General features: G+C 53.1%; 1 protein-coding gene across 6 annotated transcripts; it reads left to right on the plus strand.

Annotated features, from left to right (window-relative positions):
* Window positions 1-563: 563 nt before the first annotated feature.
* Window positions 564-16,706, plus strand: EPHB6 (EPH receptor B6). Of its 6 annotated transcripts, none has more exons than XM_054493660.2 (21): window positions 564-905; window positions 6,475-6,609; window positions 6,933-6,971; window positions 7,441-7,557; window positions 8,189-8,267; window positions 8,561-8,761; window positions 9,065-9,129; window positions 9,400-10,174; window positions 10,903-11,058; window positions 11,388-11,744; window positions 11,909-12,033; window positions 12,336-12,498; window positions 13,195-13,309; window positions 13,585-13,637; window positions 13,852-13,971; window positions 14,103-14,350; window positions 14,582-14,755; window positions 15,425-15,574; window positions 15,826-16,019; window positions 16,142-16,297; window positions 16,408-16,706. In XM_054493660.2, exons 6-21 carry the CDS (start codon window positions 8,662-8,664, stop codon window positions 16,514-16,516), a joined length of 3,060 nt encoding a protein of 1,019 aa, XP_054349635.1. In that variant the 5' UTR covers window positions 564-905; window positions 6,475-6,609; window positions 6,933-6,971; window positions 7,441-7,557; window positions 8,189-8,267; window positions 8,561-8,661; the 3' UTR covers window positions 16,517-16,706. The 6 variants fall into 6 exon arrangements, with proteins under 6 accessions (XP_054349635.1, XP_063523989.1, XP_054349638.1 ...); XM_063667919.1 differs by having other exon boundaries at window positions 7,509-7,557; XM_054493663.2 differs by lacking the exon at window positions 6,933-6,971.
* Window positions 16,707-16,739: the final 33 nt, after the last annotated feature.

The raw sequence follows: 16,739 nt of genomic DNA on the forward strand, positions 1-16,739 counted from the left end.
GTTCATACCCAGACGCCCCCCTCTCCCGCTGCCTGGGCTCCCCCCACCACCGCCCGTACTCTCCCAGATTTCTCAGTTTGTCTTTCCCTCCACCCCCTGCTTTTCCTTCCTTCTCTCTTGCTCAGCTCACGCCCACCTTAGTTCAAAGCTGAGTAGGAGCCCCACTGTTTTAGTTCCTAGAGTTAAAGCCGAAAAGGAGGGAGGTGCGAGGGGGTGTGTGCGGGGCTCTGCCCTGCCCTGGACTGCCACGGTCCGCCAGTTGTGCTTCGCTCCGCGGGTGTCCGACCCAAGCCAAGCCCGAGCCCAGGGGCTTTACAGACAGCCTTTTCCCTTCCCATTCCTGCAGGCGCCCCACGCGTGCGATCCTCCCGGCCGAGACCGGCGGGAGGAGGCCGCCCCCTTCCCGGCGCACAGGCGGGGCCCCGGGCGCGCCCCGCGTCTCCCCCGCGCGCCGGGGCGGAGGAGCGGGCGCCGCGCACTCATCGCCTAGGCCGGGAGGGCGGGCTCGGCTCCCCGGAAGAAGGGAGTGGGAAGGCGGCCAAAGGGGCTGAAGGGGCGGGCCGGGCTGGCCTGGGAGGGGACGCGGAGGGGGCGGGCCGGGCTGCGCTCGCTCCAGCCGCGGCTCTAGAGCAGCCGGCGGCGGGACCCGGGACCCAGGTTGGCGACGGCAATCGCGACGCGGGCCCCCAGGATCTCCCGGCGCCCCACCTCTGGAGCAGCTCCTGCCGCCAGCGTCAGGTCCACCCGGAATCAGGGACTTGCGGCGCCGAACGGACCCCGGCCGGGTGCAACGGGGTCCCCGGACTGGAGAAGACGCGGGTGGCACCGTGCGAGCTCCAGGAGCCCCGGGTCCACTGCGAGGCCTCGGGGGGCGCAGACCTGCGGAGACTGCGGCCAATGGGAAGGTGAGCCCGCGGGGTTAGCAGGCGGCGTTGTGAGGATCGGGGACAGTATGCTTGGGGACAGAGGAATTAAGGTTTGCAAGAGTAGTGGGGCTGCCCAGCCCCTAGGTGGCTTCCTGGGGGAGTACTGAGGATCCTTCCTCAAGGCCAGAGTGGGGTTCATGAAGGGTGAGGAAACGGTCAACCTGGCTACCCCCTTGTCACTCCACTCTGACCTGGCATTATTGACACCCCATTACCCTTGCTGTTAGGATCCCCCAGTTGCGTTCCCAGACATTCTCCTCTGGCTCTGGCTTAGGAGTCCTAATCTGGGAGGGTCCTCGCAGAGACGGAGCTCCACGCTTGGAACGGGATTGCCACCCCTCTGACTCCAGTGGCATCACTCCAATCCCCTTGGAGCTGGGAGGAGTCAGGAGGCTGACCACACATCTGTTCCCTGCTCCCCACAAGGCACTGTCCCCCCCAGCCCCATGACCACAGTTAAGCCTTGGAGGTGGAAGGAACGCTTGGTTCCTGCTGCCCAGCCATCACCCACAACGTGCAACCAAAGGCTATTGCGTGCTCCTGCCCCAGCTCCACCCTCGCTCTGCTCCCTCCATCTGGGTGCTTGGCCCTGCTTGCCCCACACCCCCACCCACCGATCTTGGCCGTCTGGCACCCTCTCTCCTCCCATCCCTGGGGGAGCTGGCATGGACCCAGCATAGCAATGTTGTAATGTCCCTGGCAGCGCCCATGGAGCGGAGCGGCTGGACCTGTTCCCAGTTAACCCAGGCCCTCCACCCGCCAGGGGAACTTGACGGAGGCTCTAGGAGGGGAGATGCTGGTCCTGAGCTGAGAGACCAGTGGGAGGGAGTTGTGTGGGGCTGTTAGTAGACCACAGAAGCTGCCCAAGTAATGGGGCATTGGAGTATTGAGGCTTCTGAGTGCTGCTCAGTGGGGCCACTTGCCTTTTTCAGGGCAGTGGGCCTTTTTTCTCAAAGGAAGATTAGGGTGGGGGTGCCTATGTACTTACCTGGTGGCCTCAGAAGGAGGACTTGTTTGGAGTCTATTACTCCATTCAGGGTGCAAGAAGATGGTTGGCAATGACTCTGAGTTATCAGAATGCTGGGGAGCAACAGGCTGTGGTGGGCTGAGCATGGGAAAGGCAGGATCCTCCTTCTGGGACGGCTGTTCTGCTATCACCCTGTCCTGAGCCGGGGCCCTAGACCCTGAGTTCCCACCCCACTCCCCACTCTAGGTAGAAGGAGGATGGCAGGTTCTGGAGGGTTTGGGAAGCCTCAGGTTTCCCTTTCTTTACCCACTCCTCCACGCCCCCCGCTTGGCTCCCTCTGCCAGCCCAGGTGTTTCTGCAGAAGTACCTCCTGGGGCCAAGAGCAACTCACAGCCAGACTGGGGGTAGAGCAGGGGCCGAAGGTGAGGAAGAAGGGCCCATGGAACCATTCCGGAACCAGCACTGATATGCATCTTCTGCCACAGGAAAGCAACAGCTCCCCCCTACACAGACAGCATCTGCTCCCGCCCACCTCACCTCATACACATTCCCTTACACACTCCGCCAGGTAGACACATCCTCAGGCACTGCTGACGCAGGTGCTACTCGTGGCACTCAGGGGCTTTCTTCCACAACCTTCCACTTACTCATCTCTCAGGCACATTTGCCTCCTGCCTTAACACCCTCCCTTATGCTCTTTTCCAGAGCCACGCATGTCCCCCATCAGTGCACAGAGTGGCTCATTCTAAGTGGCTGTCTGGCTAGACCTAGACACTGCCTGCATCTTAAAAGCCTCCCCCAGCTCCACAGCCTGGGAGTGGGAGGCACATTTGTCTGAGTCACAGTGCTCTGGGGGACATTCTCAGGGGCTGGAGGCCTCCAGGGACACAGGACTGTCCTCTGCTAGGTAATCTACAAATTGGCTTCTCCAGCCAAGGAAGCAGGGAATAGAAGAGCCGGAGGACAGCCACCTCCTCACTGTCCGCCCTGGATGCCTCCATAAAGCCTGATGATGGGATCCTTCTCAAGGCAGGAGGCCAGAGCACGAAGAGATCTCCAAGGTGGAGATTAAAGGATAGAGGCTTCGGCATTAAACTGAGCAAGGATTATACTGGAATTTCCTGGGTGTTTAACAGCTGTGGAACAGGTTGGGGGACAGGGCCTGTGGTACTGACCCCTCCCACACTGACCTGTGTGGCTCACAGGTGTAAGGACCAGCCCAGCAGCCACACCAGACATAAAACCTCGAGCCCCTTTGCCCTCAGGACTGTTCTGTCCCTGCTGGACTCTGCAGCCTGCTTTGTCTCACTAAATTGTTCCTGTCTGGGCTCGCTTTGGGGCCATGCCCTTTACTATGTGTTCCCAGTGGACAGTCCCCTGGGTTCCCCTCTGTCCCTTCATAGCCTCATCCCTTTGCTTGACATTGTCGAAGAGAAGCGTGCACGATGTCAGCAGCGGGACAGTTTGAACTTCTTGGGAGAGAAGCTTAAAGACTAGCCAGAGATAACAATTATTTTGCTTTTCTTGTTGGCATTATTTCACTCATTCATTCTCAGCTCCTATTGTATCTCCACCTCTACCTTCTTGTTATAGGTGAACATTTTTGGATATTTTGAAACATAGAAGGAAAAGGGTGTGGGGAGTGAATAAAATGTAAACGTATGCTTATTTGTCTAGGTTTTACAAATATTTTTCTTTTTTGTTTAGATTTTAATTATGAGATTTTACGTTAATTATAAAAATAAGGTATGCTTACTGTAACAAGAAAAATAATTGACTTATGTATAAGACAAAATTAATGCCCCCACCTACAATCCTTCATTTCTACCTCCCACAGTAACCCATTTTAATGGCCTAATATGTCTTCTGCCTACCTTCCTCCAAGCTTATTTGGCTTACGTTATTTAATCTTTAAAAATTCACTTTGTGGATTGAGGTGCATAAACTATATTAAGTAGGCTTGATTTGCTCATGGAAGTATCATATTTAGCATTTAATTGGAGCACAGTTAATTTTTTAAATTCTTACCGATTTACCAATTTAATTTCTTTGAAATCATTCTTTTTTTTTTTAAATTTTTTTGAGACGGAGTCTCACTCTGTTGCCCAGGCTGGAGTGCAGTGGCACAATCTTGGCTCACTGCAAGCTCCGCCTCCCGGGTTCACGCCATTCTCCTGCCTCAGCCTCCCCAGCAGCTGGGACTACAGGCACACGCCGCCACACCCGGCTAATTTTTTTTTTTTTTTTTTTTTTGTATTTTTAGTAGAGACGGGGTTTCACCATGTTAGCCAGGATGGTCTCGATCTTTAATTTTTGCCAGTTTCTGAAAACAAAACACAACCTTGATACCTAAGAAACAGTCTTATTTTTGTAAACCAAAGAGATGTAGCAGGCTTGTGGATCTATTGTCTCTACTGTATCAAAAATATATTGAGTGATATATCTATAAAAGAAATTGAGAAAATATTATAAAGTCATAGACTGCAATTTTCGTTACCTAAAACTTTGTCTAATCAGTCTCATTTTCTCCACCATTATTTTACATTCACATTACTGCTGCTTCTGGTTTTATGTTTTTAAAACCTTATACACATCTGAAATGTGAATGTTTTTCTAAAGGAGATAAGTTCTTTTGCACATTCTTGTGTTAGAGAATTTTTGAATACTGACCAGTTCCTTTTGTAAGTCGGAGGAGAGAGGACTCTCAAACAGGCTGTGAGAGAGGAGCAAGGGGCCTGGCCTTGCAGAGGCTGCTTCCCACCTCTGTGGCAGGAGACATGTACTGGCCTGTTCCTGGGATGCTCTCCTGGACCAAATGCAGAGGATGCTCCATGCCCACAACCATTGAAGACACCTTTGAAAAATCAAGTTCTGAGTCCTGCTTACTTAGCATTCCAGGCATGTGGAGCAGCCGTGTTCTTGTCACTTATGTTTCTGCCTTTGAAATTGGCTTCAAAAGAATCTGCAGTGGTATGAATTTGCTGACAGCAATTTATTCCATATCTTAATAAAGCTTCCTTTTTCTTTATTTGGATTCCTGCAACAGGGGTACACCCATATTCTTTTTATATATTAAAGTTGAAAGTCTTGAATTTATCTGGTTTGATAAGTAAGAACTCACCTAACTTCCTAGTCTGACTCAGCAACAATTTCTTTTTTCTGAAAAAATGTACTTATAACCTTCAATCTTCTGGATCTGAATCTAAAAGAGGTCCTCATCAAACATTAGAAGTATCCTTCTGGGTACTTTAAGATCCTCAACCATTTCTTTTTAATGAATATCTTTGTTCTTAGTAAAATTTCAAAAAATTGCTGAAGTGGCCATCCACAGGCAGTGTCTCCATTTTCTTCTTTTCTTTATGCTTTTTCTTGATGGCAGAAGCTGAGTGGCCTTAACATCCATGTTTCATAATTGCTTTTGCTCTTTTCTGGATCTTCTGGAGGGAGGCCAGCTTCGTGTTGTCATTACGAGGCATGCTAAGGCTGTGCAAGCACGCCCTATTGCAACCACAAGTGACTGTGTTCCTTGTAGTTCAGGTCATCAAAGCAAATATCTTGCTATTCATCTTCCAGAGTGTTCCATATCGGACAGCTGATATTATCTGCAGCACATCTTTTCTATCTTGCTTGGCTGTCTTTCAAAATAATTCATTGAAATATTTCCAAAATATTTATTGTTCCTTCTTCATGATTATTTGTCTAGTTGTAAGCTTGAGAAGACACAGGGCTTACTGTTTCTTCTTTGTACAGATTACAGAATCCATCCATGTTCTGAGTGAAAGAAAGAGACTATTTTAAAGAATAACTTCTAGGCAAATGGTAAAATAGCCTTCATTGTTTAAAAACCTGCTGCTGGCATTTTCTTTCCCTGATAACAGTATTTCTAAGGACTCCGTGACTCTGGTTTGCTTCAGTGTGTCAAGCATGTCTCCAAATTAAGCCATTGAGAGTTTGGGGGGGATGCACTTACGACATGAATTACTTTAGGATATTTATTAAACAGCCATTGGTGATGGTGCCAAGGTTACAGAATTTAATAGCTATGCCTGCTTTTTACTTCTTGATCTTCCCGTTCCTCTCCAAAGCATTTATTCCATCTGTGAAGGATCCTAGTAGCATTTCAGACATTTTTGCAAAGAACATTACTTAAGAGCAATTTGCCATATGGAAATGCTCCTTACTTGTCTCCATAGGCTGTAAATTGAATTCTCTATTTCACAAATCGGATTAAAGATGTATAAAAGGTGAGTTTCAGGGGCTAGTTGGCAGGTGCCCACTCTATGTCAGCCCACACGTATGTAGAAATGGTGTCTTTCCATGATAACTTCATGGAGAGCACAGCCCGCAGTACCAGAAAAAAATTAGTAGGAATCAAATTATGATTTTCATATTTGTCACAATTAAAGTTTCATAGTTTGATTTTTGTTTTATGATAGTTTTCAACAATCCCAAGGCCATATATATCCAGGAAAAACAAATCACAGCTTCTCTTCTAATTGGCTTTTTTTTTTTTTTTTCTCTCTCTCAGTTCTATGTCTTTTGAGCAATCTGGGCAACATGTCTCTTTTTTTTTCTTCACAGAAATAAAGGGATTATAGTCCACCCAATTCACAGACTTCTGAGACTCAGACACAAGGAGAGATAGAGAACCACCAATCTCTAGATCAACAAGCAAAGGAGGTGCCAAGCCTGTTTGTCTTCATTGTGACACTGGAGGTAGTTATTCCTTCTGTTCATTTGCTCATGAGCTTTGTGGTGTGCCTTCTGAAGGTACAGGAAGGTTTTATATAAGAGGTAGCTTACTACATAGTTCTGAGAAGGCATTATAAGGATATGAACACTGTTTTGATTAACTTTACTAAACAGTTATTATCCTATAGTTTTAAAGAAAATTTTAATTAATGATTTAGTTGAAAGAATAATACACATGCAAGAGTTTAAGAATGCAAAAATTTAAACGGATACAATTAATGAGAATACAATGAAAGTAAGTCTCCCTTGCACTGGGTCTCAGTCCACTTCCTTTGCCTTTTTCACAGGTTTTGGATGCTCTTCCATAGATATCCTTCCATACATATGTATGTGTATATATCCTTCTTAACAAAGGGGAGCTTACTTTACACTGTTCTCCATTGTCCCACTTTCACTTGGAAATGATTTTCATATCAGTGCATAAACAGTTGCCCATATTTCTTTCTAAGGATGTACCATAATTTTACCATCTTCCAATTGATGGACAGTTAGTTTACAGCCTTTTCTCTTATAAACAATTTGTAATTAATGTCTTTGTTCAAACATCTGTGCAAACCCATACGAGTATACAGTACCTGAAGGACACATTCTTACAATGTAGCTGCTGGAAAAATATTACCCAATTATCCTCCCAAGAGAATATTCCAATTTGGACTCAAGCAGAGTATGTACAGAGAACCTATTTCCCATACCTTCTCCAATGTGGTAAAAATGGTGTCTTAGGCAACTGTGGCTGCCATAACAAAGTGCAATAGACCTAGTAACTTATACACAATAGAAATATCTTTCTCACAGTCTAGATGCTGGGAAGTCCAAAATCAGGGTGCCGGCATGGTCAGTTCCTGGTGAAGCCTCTCTTCTAGGTTTCAGACTGCCTTCCTCTTTGTTGTGTCCTCGAATGGCAGAAAAAGGGTGAGAAAGCCCTTTGGGGTCTCTTTCATGTGGGCACGAATCTCATGATTAGTGAGGGCTCCACCCTCATGACCTAATTTCCTCCCAAAGGCCCCACCTCCTAACACCATCACCTTGGGAGTTAGGATTTCAACATATGAATGGTGGGGGCGGTGGGGGGCGGGCACAAATATTCCTTCTATAACAAATGGCCTGTTGCTGTGGTTTTAACATGGTTTCCTTTCAATGTGAGCATCAAGAAGCATCTTTTCATATGTTAAAGCCATAGGGTTATTCTTCTGTAAGCTCTAGGAAAACACACACCCCTTGGGGCACCAGGATCTTTGTTCACAAAGTGTATGCCAGAGCTCCATAGCTCTGCCCCCTCCCTGCACTGTCTAATTTATCAGACTGAATCTTCATGCTTGTATTCTTTCTGCATTTATTCTGGTCCCTTCCCTCCCATCATACCCCACAGCCATCTTCCTGTGTCCCTCCCGCTTCACTGCTTCACTGCCCCTCTGAAATTTCTAGAGCATCCAGGTCCATCGGGGGTGGGGCGGTGTTGTGAGGATCCAATTGATGTGTCGGTAGGATGCAGCAGCTTCTTAACCAGCTGCCTTTAATGAAAATCTTCTAACTTCCAATACAGGGTGGCTGTTGGAGGAAGGGAGGAGAGTAAATGAAGAGAAAGAACTGGAATAACCCCTTGCAGAAAAAAAAAAAAAAGGGTAAGATTGACCCAGAAACACCCTCTGCCCCACTTCTAGGAGGGAGAGCTGTGAGAAATGAACACAGAGACAGGGTCACACAGGGAGTAGGCATGAACACTCCAAGATGGTCAAATGTGCACAGGCTCAGGAGAGGCAGTATGCAACCTGGCTTCTGTCCCATGGTGGGTGCTGGGGGGATTTGAGAGCTGTAGGAGGAGACAAAGACACGGGGTCAGCTTTTGGAGCCTGGGCTGTATATGAAGAAACACTTTCTTCCCACCTGCGTCTTCTGGTCTTGTGTGTCTCCTCAGGAAGCAAGCTTAGCTGTACACCCTGAGTCTTGCAAAAGCTGCAGCCCCACCCAGGAGCAGGGTGGTGGCTGGGGCGATGGTGGACGCCCTGAAGATGTCCCATGGCTACTGAAGGGGCTGCCCAGTTAGGGAACAGAGTGGCGGGCATGGTGTGTAGCTTATGGGTGCTGCTCCTGGTGTCTTCAGTTCTGGCTCTGGAAGGTAAGAAGGAGGGGAGACAGGAGAACCCTGACCTGCCATAGAGACCCAGTGCAAGGCGGAAGTGGGAAAGATTTAGAAAAGGTAGATAAGAGTGAAGACATCAATAAAGGGAAAGGCATGGTGAGGATAATGAAGACCCACATCAGATTTGTCAGAGAAAGGACACTGACGGACAGCTGTGCTCGTGCTGGCAAAGTCATGGGCCCGGGTGGGGCATTCTTTTGTTCCCGGTGGGAACAGAGTAGGGGCTGGCAGTGCTGGCTGGAGGCTTGGCCACTGTGTACCCCTCTTATTTCTGGGCAGAGGTATTGCTGGACACCACCGGAGAGACATCTGAGATTGGCTGGCTCACCTACCCACCAGGGGGGGTGAGTGCCACTCTAATTCTGAACCTGAATCCCTTGGCCCTGCCCCTCCCTGTTCCCTGGAGAGTGGAATTCATGAAGGAAACCCTGGGTGAGGATTATGGGAAAAGGATCCCTCCCTCTAGAGCACCAAGATTTCAAGGTATCCTCTATCTGCTTTGCTTGTCATTAATTTTAAGTCTCAGTGGAAGAGATATGTCCCCTTCCCTTTACCCTCTACCTCACCTTGCTTAAGCCCGGAGCCCCTAAAGCTTCTCCTGGCCCTTCCTGCAGTGGGACGAGGTGAGTGTTCTGGATGACCAGCGACGCCTGACTCGGACCTTTGAAGCATGTCATGTGGCAGGGGCCCCTCCAGGCACCGGGCAGGACAATTGGTTGCAGACACACTTCGTGGAGCGGCGCGGGGCCCAGAGGGCGCATATTCGACTTCACTTCTCCGTGCGGGCATGCTCCAGCCTGGGTGTGAGCGGCGGCACCTGCCGGGAGACCTTCACCCTTTACTACCGTCAGGCTGAGGAGCCCGACAGCCCTGACAGCGTTTCCTCCTGGCACCTCAAACGCTGGACCAAGGTGGACACAATTGCAGCAGACGAGAGCTTTCCCTCCTCCTCCTCCTCCTCTTCTTCCTCTGCAGCGTGGGCTGTGGGACCCCACGGGGCTGGGCAGCGGGCTGGACTGCAACTGAACGTCAAAGAGCGGAGCTTTGGGCCTCTCACCCAACGCGGCTTCTACGTGGCCTTCCAGGACACGGGGGCCTGCCTGGCCCTGGTCGCTGTCAGGCTCTTCTCCTACACCTGCCCTGCTGTGCTCCGATCATTTGCCTCCTTTCCAGAGACGCAGGCCAGTGGGGCTGGGGGGGCCTCCCTGGTAGCAGCTGTGGGCACCTGTGTGGCTCATGCAGAGCCAGAGGAGGATGGAGTAGGGGGCCAGGCAGGAGGCAGCGCCCCCAGGCTGCACTGCAACGGGGAGGGCAAGTGGATGGTAGCTGTCGGGGGCTGCCGCTGCCAGCCTGGATACCAACCAGCACGAGGAGACAAGGCCTGCCAAGGTGAGAGCCCACTCGTCTTGCACTTGCCCGACACCTCCCACCCACCCCCAGCCTTTGGGCTCCTCTTCTGAACACCCCAAAATTCATTTTATCTGCAAAAGGTCAGGAATAAGCCATCTTAGGAAAGAACCCCGATTTTCCCTAATTTTATTTCTTAAAGCACTCAAACTTGCTATCACCCACTCATCTGAAATTTCTGGAATCTTCTGGAGCCTTTCACAGCAATTGCCTTCTCCTAAGTCTTCAGGCCTGAGAAGTGATGGAGACCAAAAGGAGTTTAGCTCCAGCTCCAGGGTTACTATGGAATAGAGTCCTTTGGTTCCCATTCGCCCTTCTGTTGGGAGGGTCCCTGCCTCGCTGGGCCAGGTGACAGGGACGCAGGTAGAGGAAGGCAGTGGATGGCAGCTAGGGAGAATGACTGCAGCAGCAGGCCTCCGCAGAGGGAGCTTATGCAATAAGCCGGGAACACCCACATCTGGCACTGGGCCTGTCTGTAGCCCCCACTGTACCTCACTTTCTCCATCCATGGAAATGCAATTCTGTCCCAGCAATTGGCAGAAGAAATCTCTGCCTGAGGGAAGAGAGGGTGGGGTTCAGTCTTGGAAGAAAAGGAGAACCAGCTCTGGAGAAGAGAAGGCTGCGAGGATACCTGCCTGCTGTGTGTTGGGAGCTCAGGGTGGGTGGACAGAGCGAGTGTGACGCCCCCACTCTCCTCTCTGCCTCCTCAGCCTGCCCACGGGGGCTCTATAAGGCTTCTGCTGGGAATGCTCCCTGCTCACCATGCCCTGCCCGCAGCCACGCTCCCAACCCAGCAGCCCCTGTTTGCCCCTGCCTGGAGGGCTTCTACCGGGCCAGTTCCGACCCACCAGAGGCCCCCTGCACTGGTGAGTTCCTCACCCAGCCCTGCAATGGGAAAGAGACTGGGAGAGGGGCCAGAAGTGGGAGCAGGCAACACTGGGGGCTCTTTGCATTTGGAGTGACTTGTTTTTCCCCTATTTTCTTGGCTTCCTCCCCTCCTTGTCCCCACCCGCTTCTCTCCCTGACCCATCCTTCCCTGGGCCCACATCCTGCCTCTCTGGGCTACCCCTACCCCATGCTCTTCTATCTCCTCCCCTCTGGGCCGCCCACCCTCTCCTGGCTCCTTCCTTCCTCAATCACCCCCACGACTCCTGCCCTTTTGGCCCTTGGACTGCCATATCCTCTGGCCCCCCAGGTCCTCCATCAGCTCCCCAGGAGCTTTGGTTTGAGGTGCAAGGCTCAGCACTCATGCTACACTGGCGCCTGCCTCGGGAGCTGGGGGGTCGAGGAGACCTGCTCTTCAATGTCGTGTGCAAGGAGTGTGAAGGCCACCAGGAGCCTGCCAGCGGTGGTGGGGGCACTTGTCGCCGCTGCAGGGATGAGGTCCACTTCGACCCTCGTCAGAGAGGCCTGACTGAGAGCCGAGTGTTAGTGGGGGGACTCCGGGCACATGTACCCTACATCTTAGAGGTGCAGGCTGTCAATGGGGTGTCTGAGCTCAGCCCTGACCCTCCTCAGGCTGCAGCCATCAATGTCAGCACCAGCCATGAAGGTGAGCCCTTTTCCTTGGCCTTCAGGATCCCCTGCCTCTGCTCCTTTGAGCCCCCCTCCCTACTCCTGATCTCCAGCCTGGTCCACCCCTGCCACCCTCCCCTCAAGGCTGACCCTGCTCCCAGGGACTCCTATCCCCATAATAATTTTCCTTTTGCACTCTAGTGCCCTCTGCTGTCCCTGTGGTGCACCAGGTGAGCCGGGCATCCAACAGCATCACGGTGTCCTGGCCGCAGCCCGACCAGACCAATGGGAACATCCTGGACTATCAGCTCCGCTACTATGACCAGGTGTGCAGGAGGAGTGGGGGGGGTCCGCAGCAGGGCTGGTAGGAGCTCACAGTCCCCACAGTGGGGCCCAGAGGTGAGCAGGTGCGCAGGAGGAACGAGGGGTCCGCAACAGGGCTGGCAGGAGCTCACAGTCCCCACAGTGGGGGCCAGAGGCTGAATGGGCAAGGAGAGGTGCCCAGAAGCCTGCAGCACTGGGCATGTGTCTGAGAGCTCTGTTAACCAGGGAGGGTGGCTGGGGGCCTTAGGGGCAGAAGCAGGGGCAGGAGGGGGCCAGGCAGGGAGTGAGTGGCTGTTACCCCCAGGCAGAAGACGAATCCCACTCCTTCACCCTGACCAGCGAGACCAACACTGCCACCGTGACACAGCTGAGCCCTGGCCACATCTATGGTTTCCAGGTGCGGGCCCGGACTGCTGCCGGCCACGGCCCCTACGGGGGCAAAGTCTATTTCCAGACGCTTCCTCAAGGTGAGTGGGGGTCGGGGCCAGATGGGCAGGTGAAGGCCCAAGTGGGTAGTGAGGAAAGGCCCAGGGACTGTCCGGCCTTGAACCCTGGCCCCGTGCTTTCCAACCAGAAGTTCTGTGGGAAAGGAGAGTGCCTTTTGCTCAGCAGCTGACCTAGGGGCTCCTCGGGGAGGTGGGGAGTTGTAGGGATATGTATGCATGTTGAGTGTGGATATGGGAGGGCTGTGGGGATGTGTGTGTGTGTTGTGTGTCCCTGGGTGTGGATGTGGAGGGCTGTGGTGATGTGTGTGTGTGTGTTGTGTGTCCCTGTGTGTGGATGTGGGAGGGCTGTGGGGATGTGTGTGTGTGTTGTGTGTCCCTGTGTGTGGATGTGGGAGGGCTGTGGGGATGTGTGTGTGTGTTGTGTGTCCCTGTGTGTGGATGTGGGAGGGCTGTGGGGATGTGTGTGTGTGTTGTGTGTCCCTGTGTGTGGATGTGGGAGGGCTGTGGGCGTGTGCATGTGTTGTGTGTCCCTGTGTGTGGATGTGGGAGGGCTGTGGGTGTGTGTATGTGTTGTGTGTCCCTGTGCATGGATGTGGGAGGTTTGCGGCATGCGCGTGCATGTTGTGTGTGCCTGTGGTGTGTGTGGGTGCCTGGGCACATGAACAAGCACCTGTGAGAGACCTGGCCCACCTGTGACCCTGTTGGCTGGTCCCCCAGGGGAGCTGTCCTCCCAGCTTCCGGAAAGACTCTCCTTGGTGATCGGCTCCATCCTGGGGGCTTTGGCCTTCCTCCTGTTGGCAGCCATCACCGTGCTGGCGGTCGTCTTCCAGCGGTGAGTCCCCACCCCTGCCCAACTCTGCCCAGCACCATTAACTCCACAGCCAAACCTCAAGTCCTGCCAAGTCTGGAGACCCCTGCAGAAACCTCACACTGGTGCTCCTCCCGTCAGCCAGCCCCTGCCCTGGGCCCCACGTGGAGGTGGGCAGGAGGCCCAGGCTGGCGTCCCCCCTCCACAGACCGACTAAAGAGCAGTTTGCGAGGGTGACAAGGGGATAGCAAGGGGGTGGAAATGGGAGCGTCATCCCTGGTCACCGTTTTGTTCCTCAGGAAGCGGCGTGGGACTGGCTACACGGAGCAGCTGCAGCAATACAGCAGCCCAGGTGGGGATGAGGAGAGGAAATGGGTGGGGCTGGGGAACACACGGGTGGGGCACATGGCAGGCAAGGCTGGATCACATGGCAGGCAAGGCTGGATCCCCCCCAAGATTGGGGGAGCTCCTTGGCACAATCTTCTGGAGGTAAGTGGGCATGTCTGGGGTGCGCGGGCAGCCCTGCCTTTCACAACACGCTCATAACATACTCCACACCCCTCCAGGACTCGGGGTGAAGTATTACATCGACCCCTCCACCTACGAGGACCCCTACCAGGCCATCCGAGAACTTGCCCGGGAGGTCGATCCTGCTTATATCAAGATTGAGGAGGTCATTGGGACAGGTACAGCAGGGGCAAGGCAGGGATCAGAGGGACGGGGCTCCCTTGTGGCCTCCGCTGGCCAGAGTCCCATCCAAACACAGCAGGACGCTGTGAGCCTTGATCCCCACCCCAACCTATACCTATTCTCCCAGGCTGTTTTGGAGAAGTGCGCCGGGGCCGCCTGCAGCCGCGGGGACGGAGGGAGCAGACCGTGGCCATCCAGGCCCTGTGGGCCGGGGGCGCCGAAAGCCTGCAGATGACCTTCCTGGGCCGGGCCGCGGTGCTGGGTCAGTTCCAGCACCCCAACATCCTGCGGCTGGAGGGCGTGGTCACCAAGAGCCGACCCCTCATGGTGCTGACGGAGTTCATGGAGCTTGGCCCCCTGGACAGCTTCCTCAGGGTCAGTCCAGCCTGGGTGAAGGAGGAGGGTCTTGGGTCCAGGAAAGCTTCCAGGAGACAGGGTCCTGTATCTTTGCTTCTTACCACCCCACCTTCCACGGTCTCCGTCCTTCCTTCCTAGCCATTTTCTGATTCCACACCCTCCCCCTCATGCTGTTGTCTGCTGTGCAGTATGTTGAGGTCTCCCCCTGTCTCCGATCTCTGACCTCTGCCCCCTGCCCCTGCCCCTCAGCAGCGGGAGGGCCAGTTCAGCAGCCTGCAGCTGGTGGCCATGCAGCGGGGAGTGGCTGCTGCCATGCAGTACCTGTCCAGCTTTGCCTTTGTCCATCGCTCGCTATCTGCCCACAGCGTGCTGGTGAATAGCCACTTGGTGTGCAAGGTGGCCCGTCTTGGCCACAGTCCTCAGGTGAGAGCACAGCCTTGGAGGCACAGCCTGGGGCCTTGTGGCATACCCCAGCAGGTGCTGGGGTCGGGGGTGAGCTGGAATCTGGGGTAGGTACCTCAGCTGGGATGTCATAGTCTCTGAAAGGAGGGAGGCTCTCCTGTGTGATGGGGAGATGAAAGCCTAGGCGACGGGGTTTGAGGGATTTCAGGGACCGAGACAAAGGGGATGAGGGAGGGGAGGAGACCTGCAACAATCTAGAACTACCTCCTGCCCTTCCCCCATTGTGGAGATTACACAGACTCCAGAGTCAGCACAGCTGGGTACAAATTCTTAACACTCTGCTCTCCAGCTCTGTGACCTTGGACAAGTTCACTTTGTCTAAGCGTCACCTTCTGCTTCTGTGAAATGGAGATAATATCATCCACCTTGGAGGGTTGTTATGAGGATTAAATGAGATGCTTGATGTAAAACGCTTAACATATCTGAGCACATAGTAGTTGCTCAATAAACGTGACTATTGCTTCTGCTTCTGTGAAATGGAGATGATATCATCCACCTTAGAGGGTTGTTATGAGGATTAAATGAGATGCTTGATGTAAAACCCTTGACATATCTGAGCACATAGTAGTTGCTCAATAAGCGTGACTATTACTATGATTATGACTATTTGCTTTTGACTTTACCCCTCAGGGTCCAAGTTGTTTGCTTCGCTGGGCAGCCCCAGAGGTCATTGCACATGGAAAGCATACAACATCCAGTGATGTCTGGAGCTTTGGGATACTCATGTGGGAAGTGATGAGTTATGGAGAACGGCCTTACTGGGACATGAGTGAGCAGGAGGTGAGCACCGACCTAGACACTGCTGATTTCCCACCCCGATCCCTCCCAGGTTGGAACATTCTAGGACCTCCATTCTCTACTCCGTTTGTATTCTAAGATCTCATGGCTCTTGGATTGCCATATCTTTGAGTTCCTTCTCTACTCCAACCTCATGCTCCACCAGATTCCAGCCCACCCTCTTACCCAACAAACAAAGTACTCCCCTCTACTAACAAAACTTCCCATCGTCATAGTCTTCCTCCGACCCCCAGGTACTAAATGCAATAGAGCAGGAGTTCCGGCTGCCCCCGCCTCCAGGCTGTCCTCCTGGATTACATCTACTTATGTTGGACACTTGGCAGAAGGACCGTGCCCGGCGGCCTCATTTTGACCAGCTGGTGGCTGCATTTGACAAGATGATCCGCAAGCCAGATACCCTGCAGGCTGGCAGGGACCCAGGGGAAAGGTCTGGAGCTTGGGGCTAGAGCCTGGGAAAGCCAGGGAGGGTAGATGTAAACCTAAAGAAAACTGAGGAGAGGGGCTAAGATGAAGAGGAGACCTTGACCCTGCTTGCCTCTCCCCTCTTAGGCCTTCCCAGGCCCTTCTGACCCCTGTGGCCCTGGACTTTCCTTGTCTGGACTCACCCCAGGCCTGGCTTTCAGCCATTGGACTGGAGTGCTACCAGGACAACTTCTCCAAGTTTGGCCTCTGTACCTTCAGTGATGTGGCTCAGCTCAGCCTGGAGTAAGCAGGGAGTGGTAGGGTGGGGGCGAATGCTCCGGGCCCCTGGCTGGGGATCGTATTGGGGATCTCGGAGAAGCTGGCCCGGATTTGATCCCCTCCCTCCCCACCAGAGACCTGCCTGCCCTGGGCATCACCCTGGCTGGCCACCAGAAGAAGCTGCTGCACCACATCCAGCTCCTTCAGCAACACCTGAGGCAGCAGGGCTCAGTGGAGGTCTGAGAATGACGATGCCCGTGACTCAGCCCTGGACACTGGTCTGAGAAGGGACATGTGGGATGTGAGCCGGGCTCCAACAGCCTCTGTGAGAGATGCCCCACACCAAACTCAACCCTCCCGATGGCTGCATTCTCTGGTCCTCCGCCTCTCCACCAGCCTCCTCCTCATTAAATGGAAAGAAGGGAATTTGCAAGTTCGGTGTGGTGAGGCCTCAGTCTGCAAGGAA

The sequence above is a fragment of the Pongo pygmaeus genome, chromosome 6 (assembly GCF_028885625.2).
Source record: "Pongo pygmaeus isolate AG05252 chromosome 6, NHGRI_mPonPyg2-v2.0_pri, whole genome shotgun sequence".
Lineage (NCBI taxonomy): Eukaryota > Metazoa > Chordata > Mammalia > Primates > Hominidae > Pongo > Pongo pygmaeus.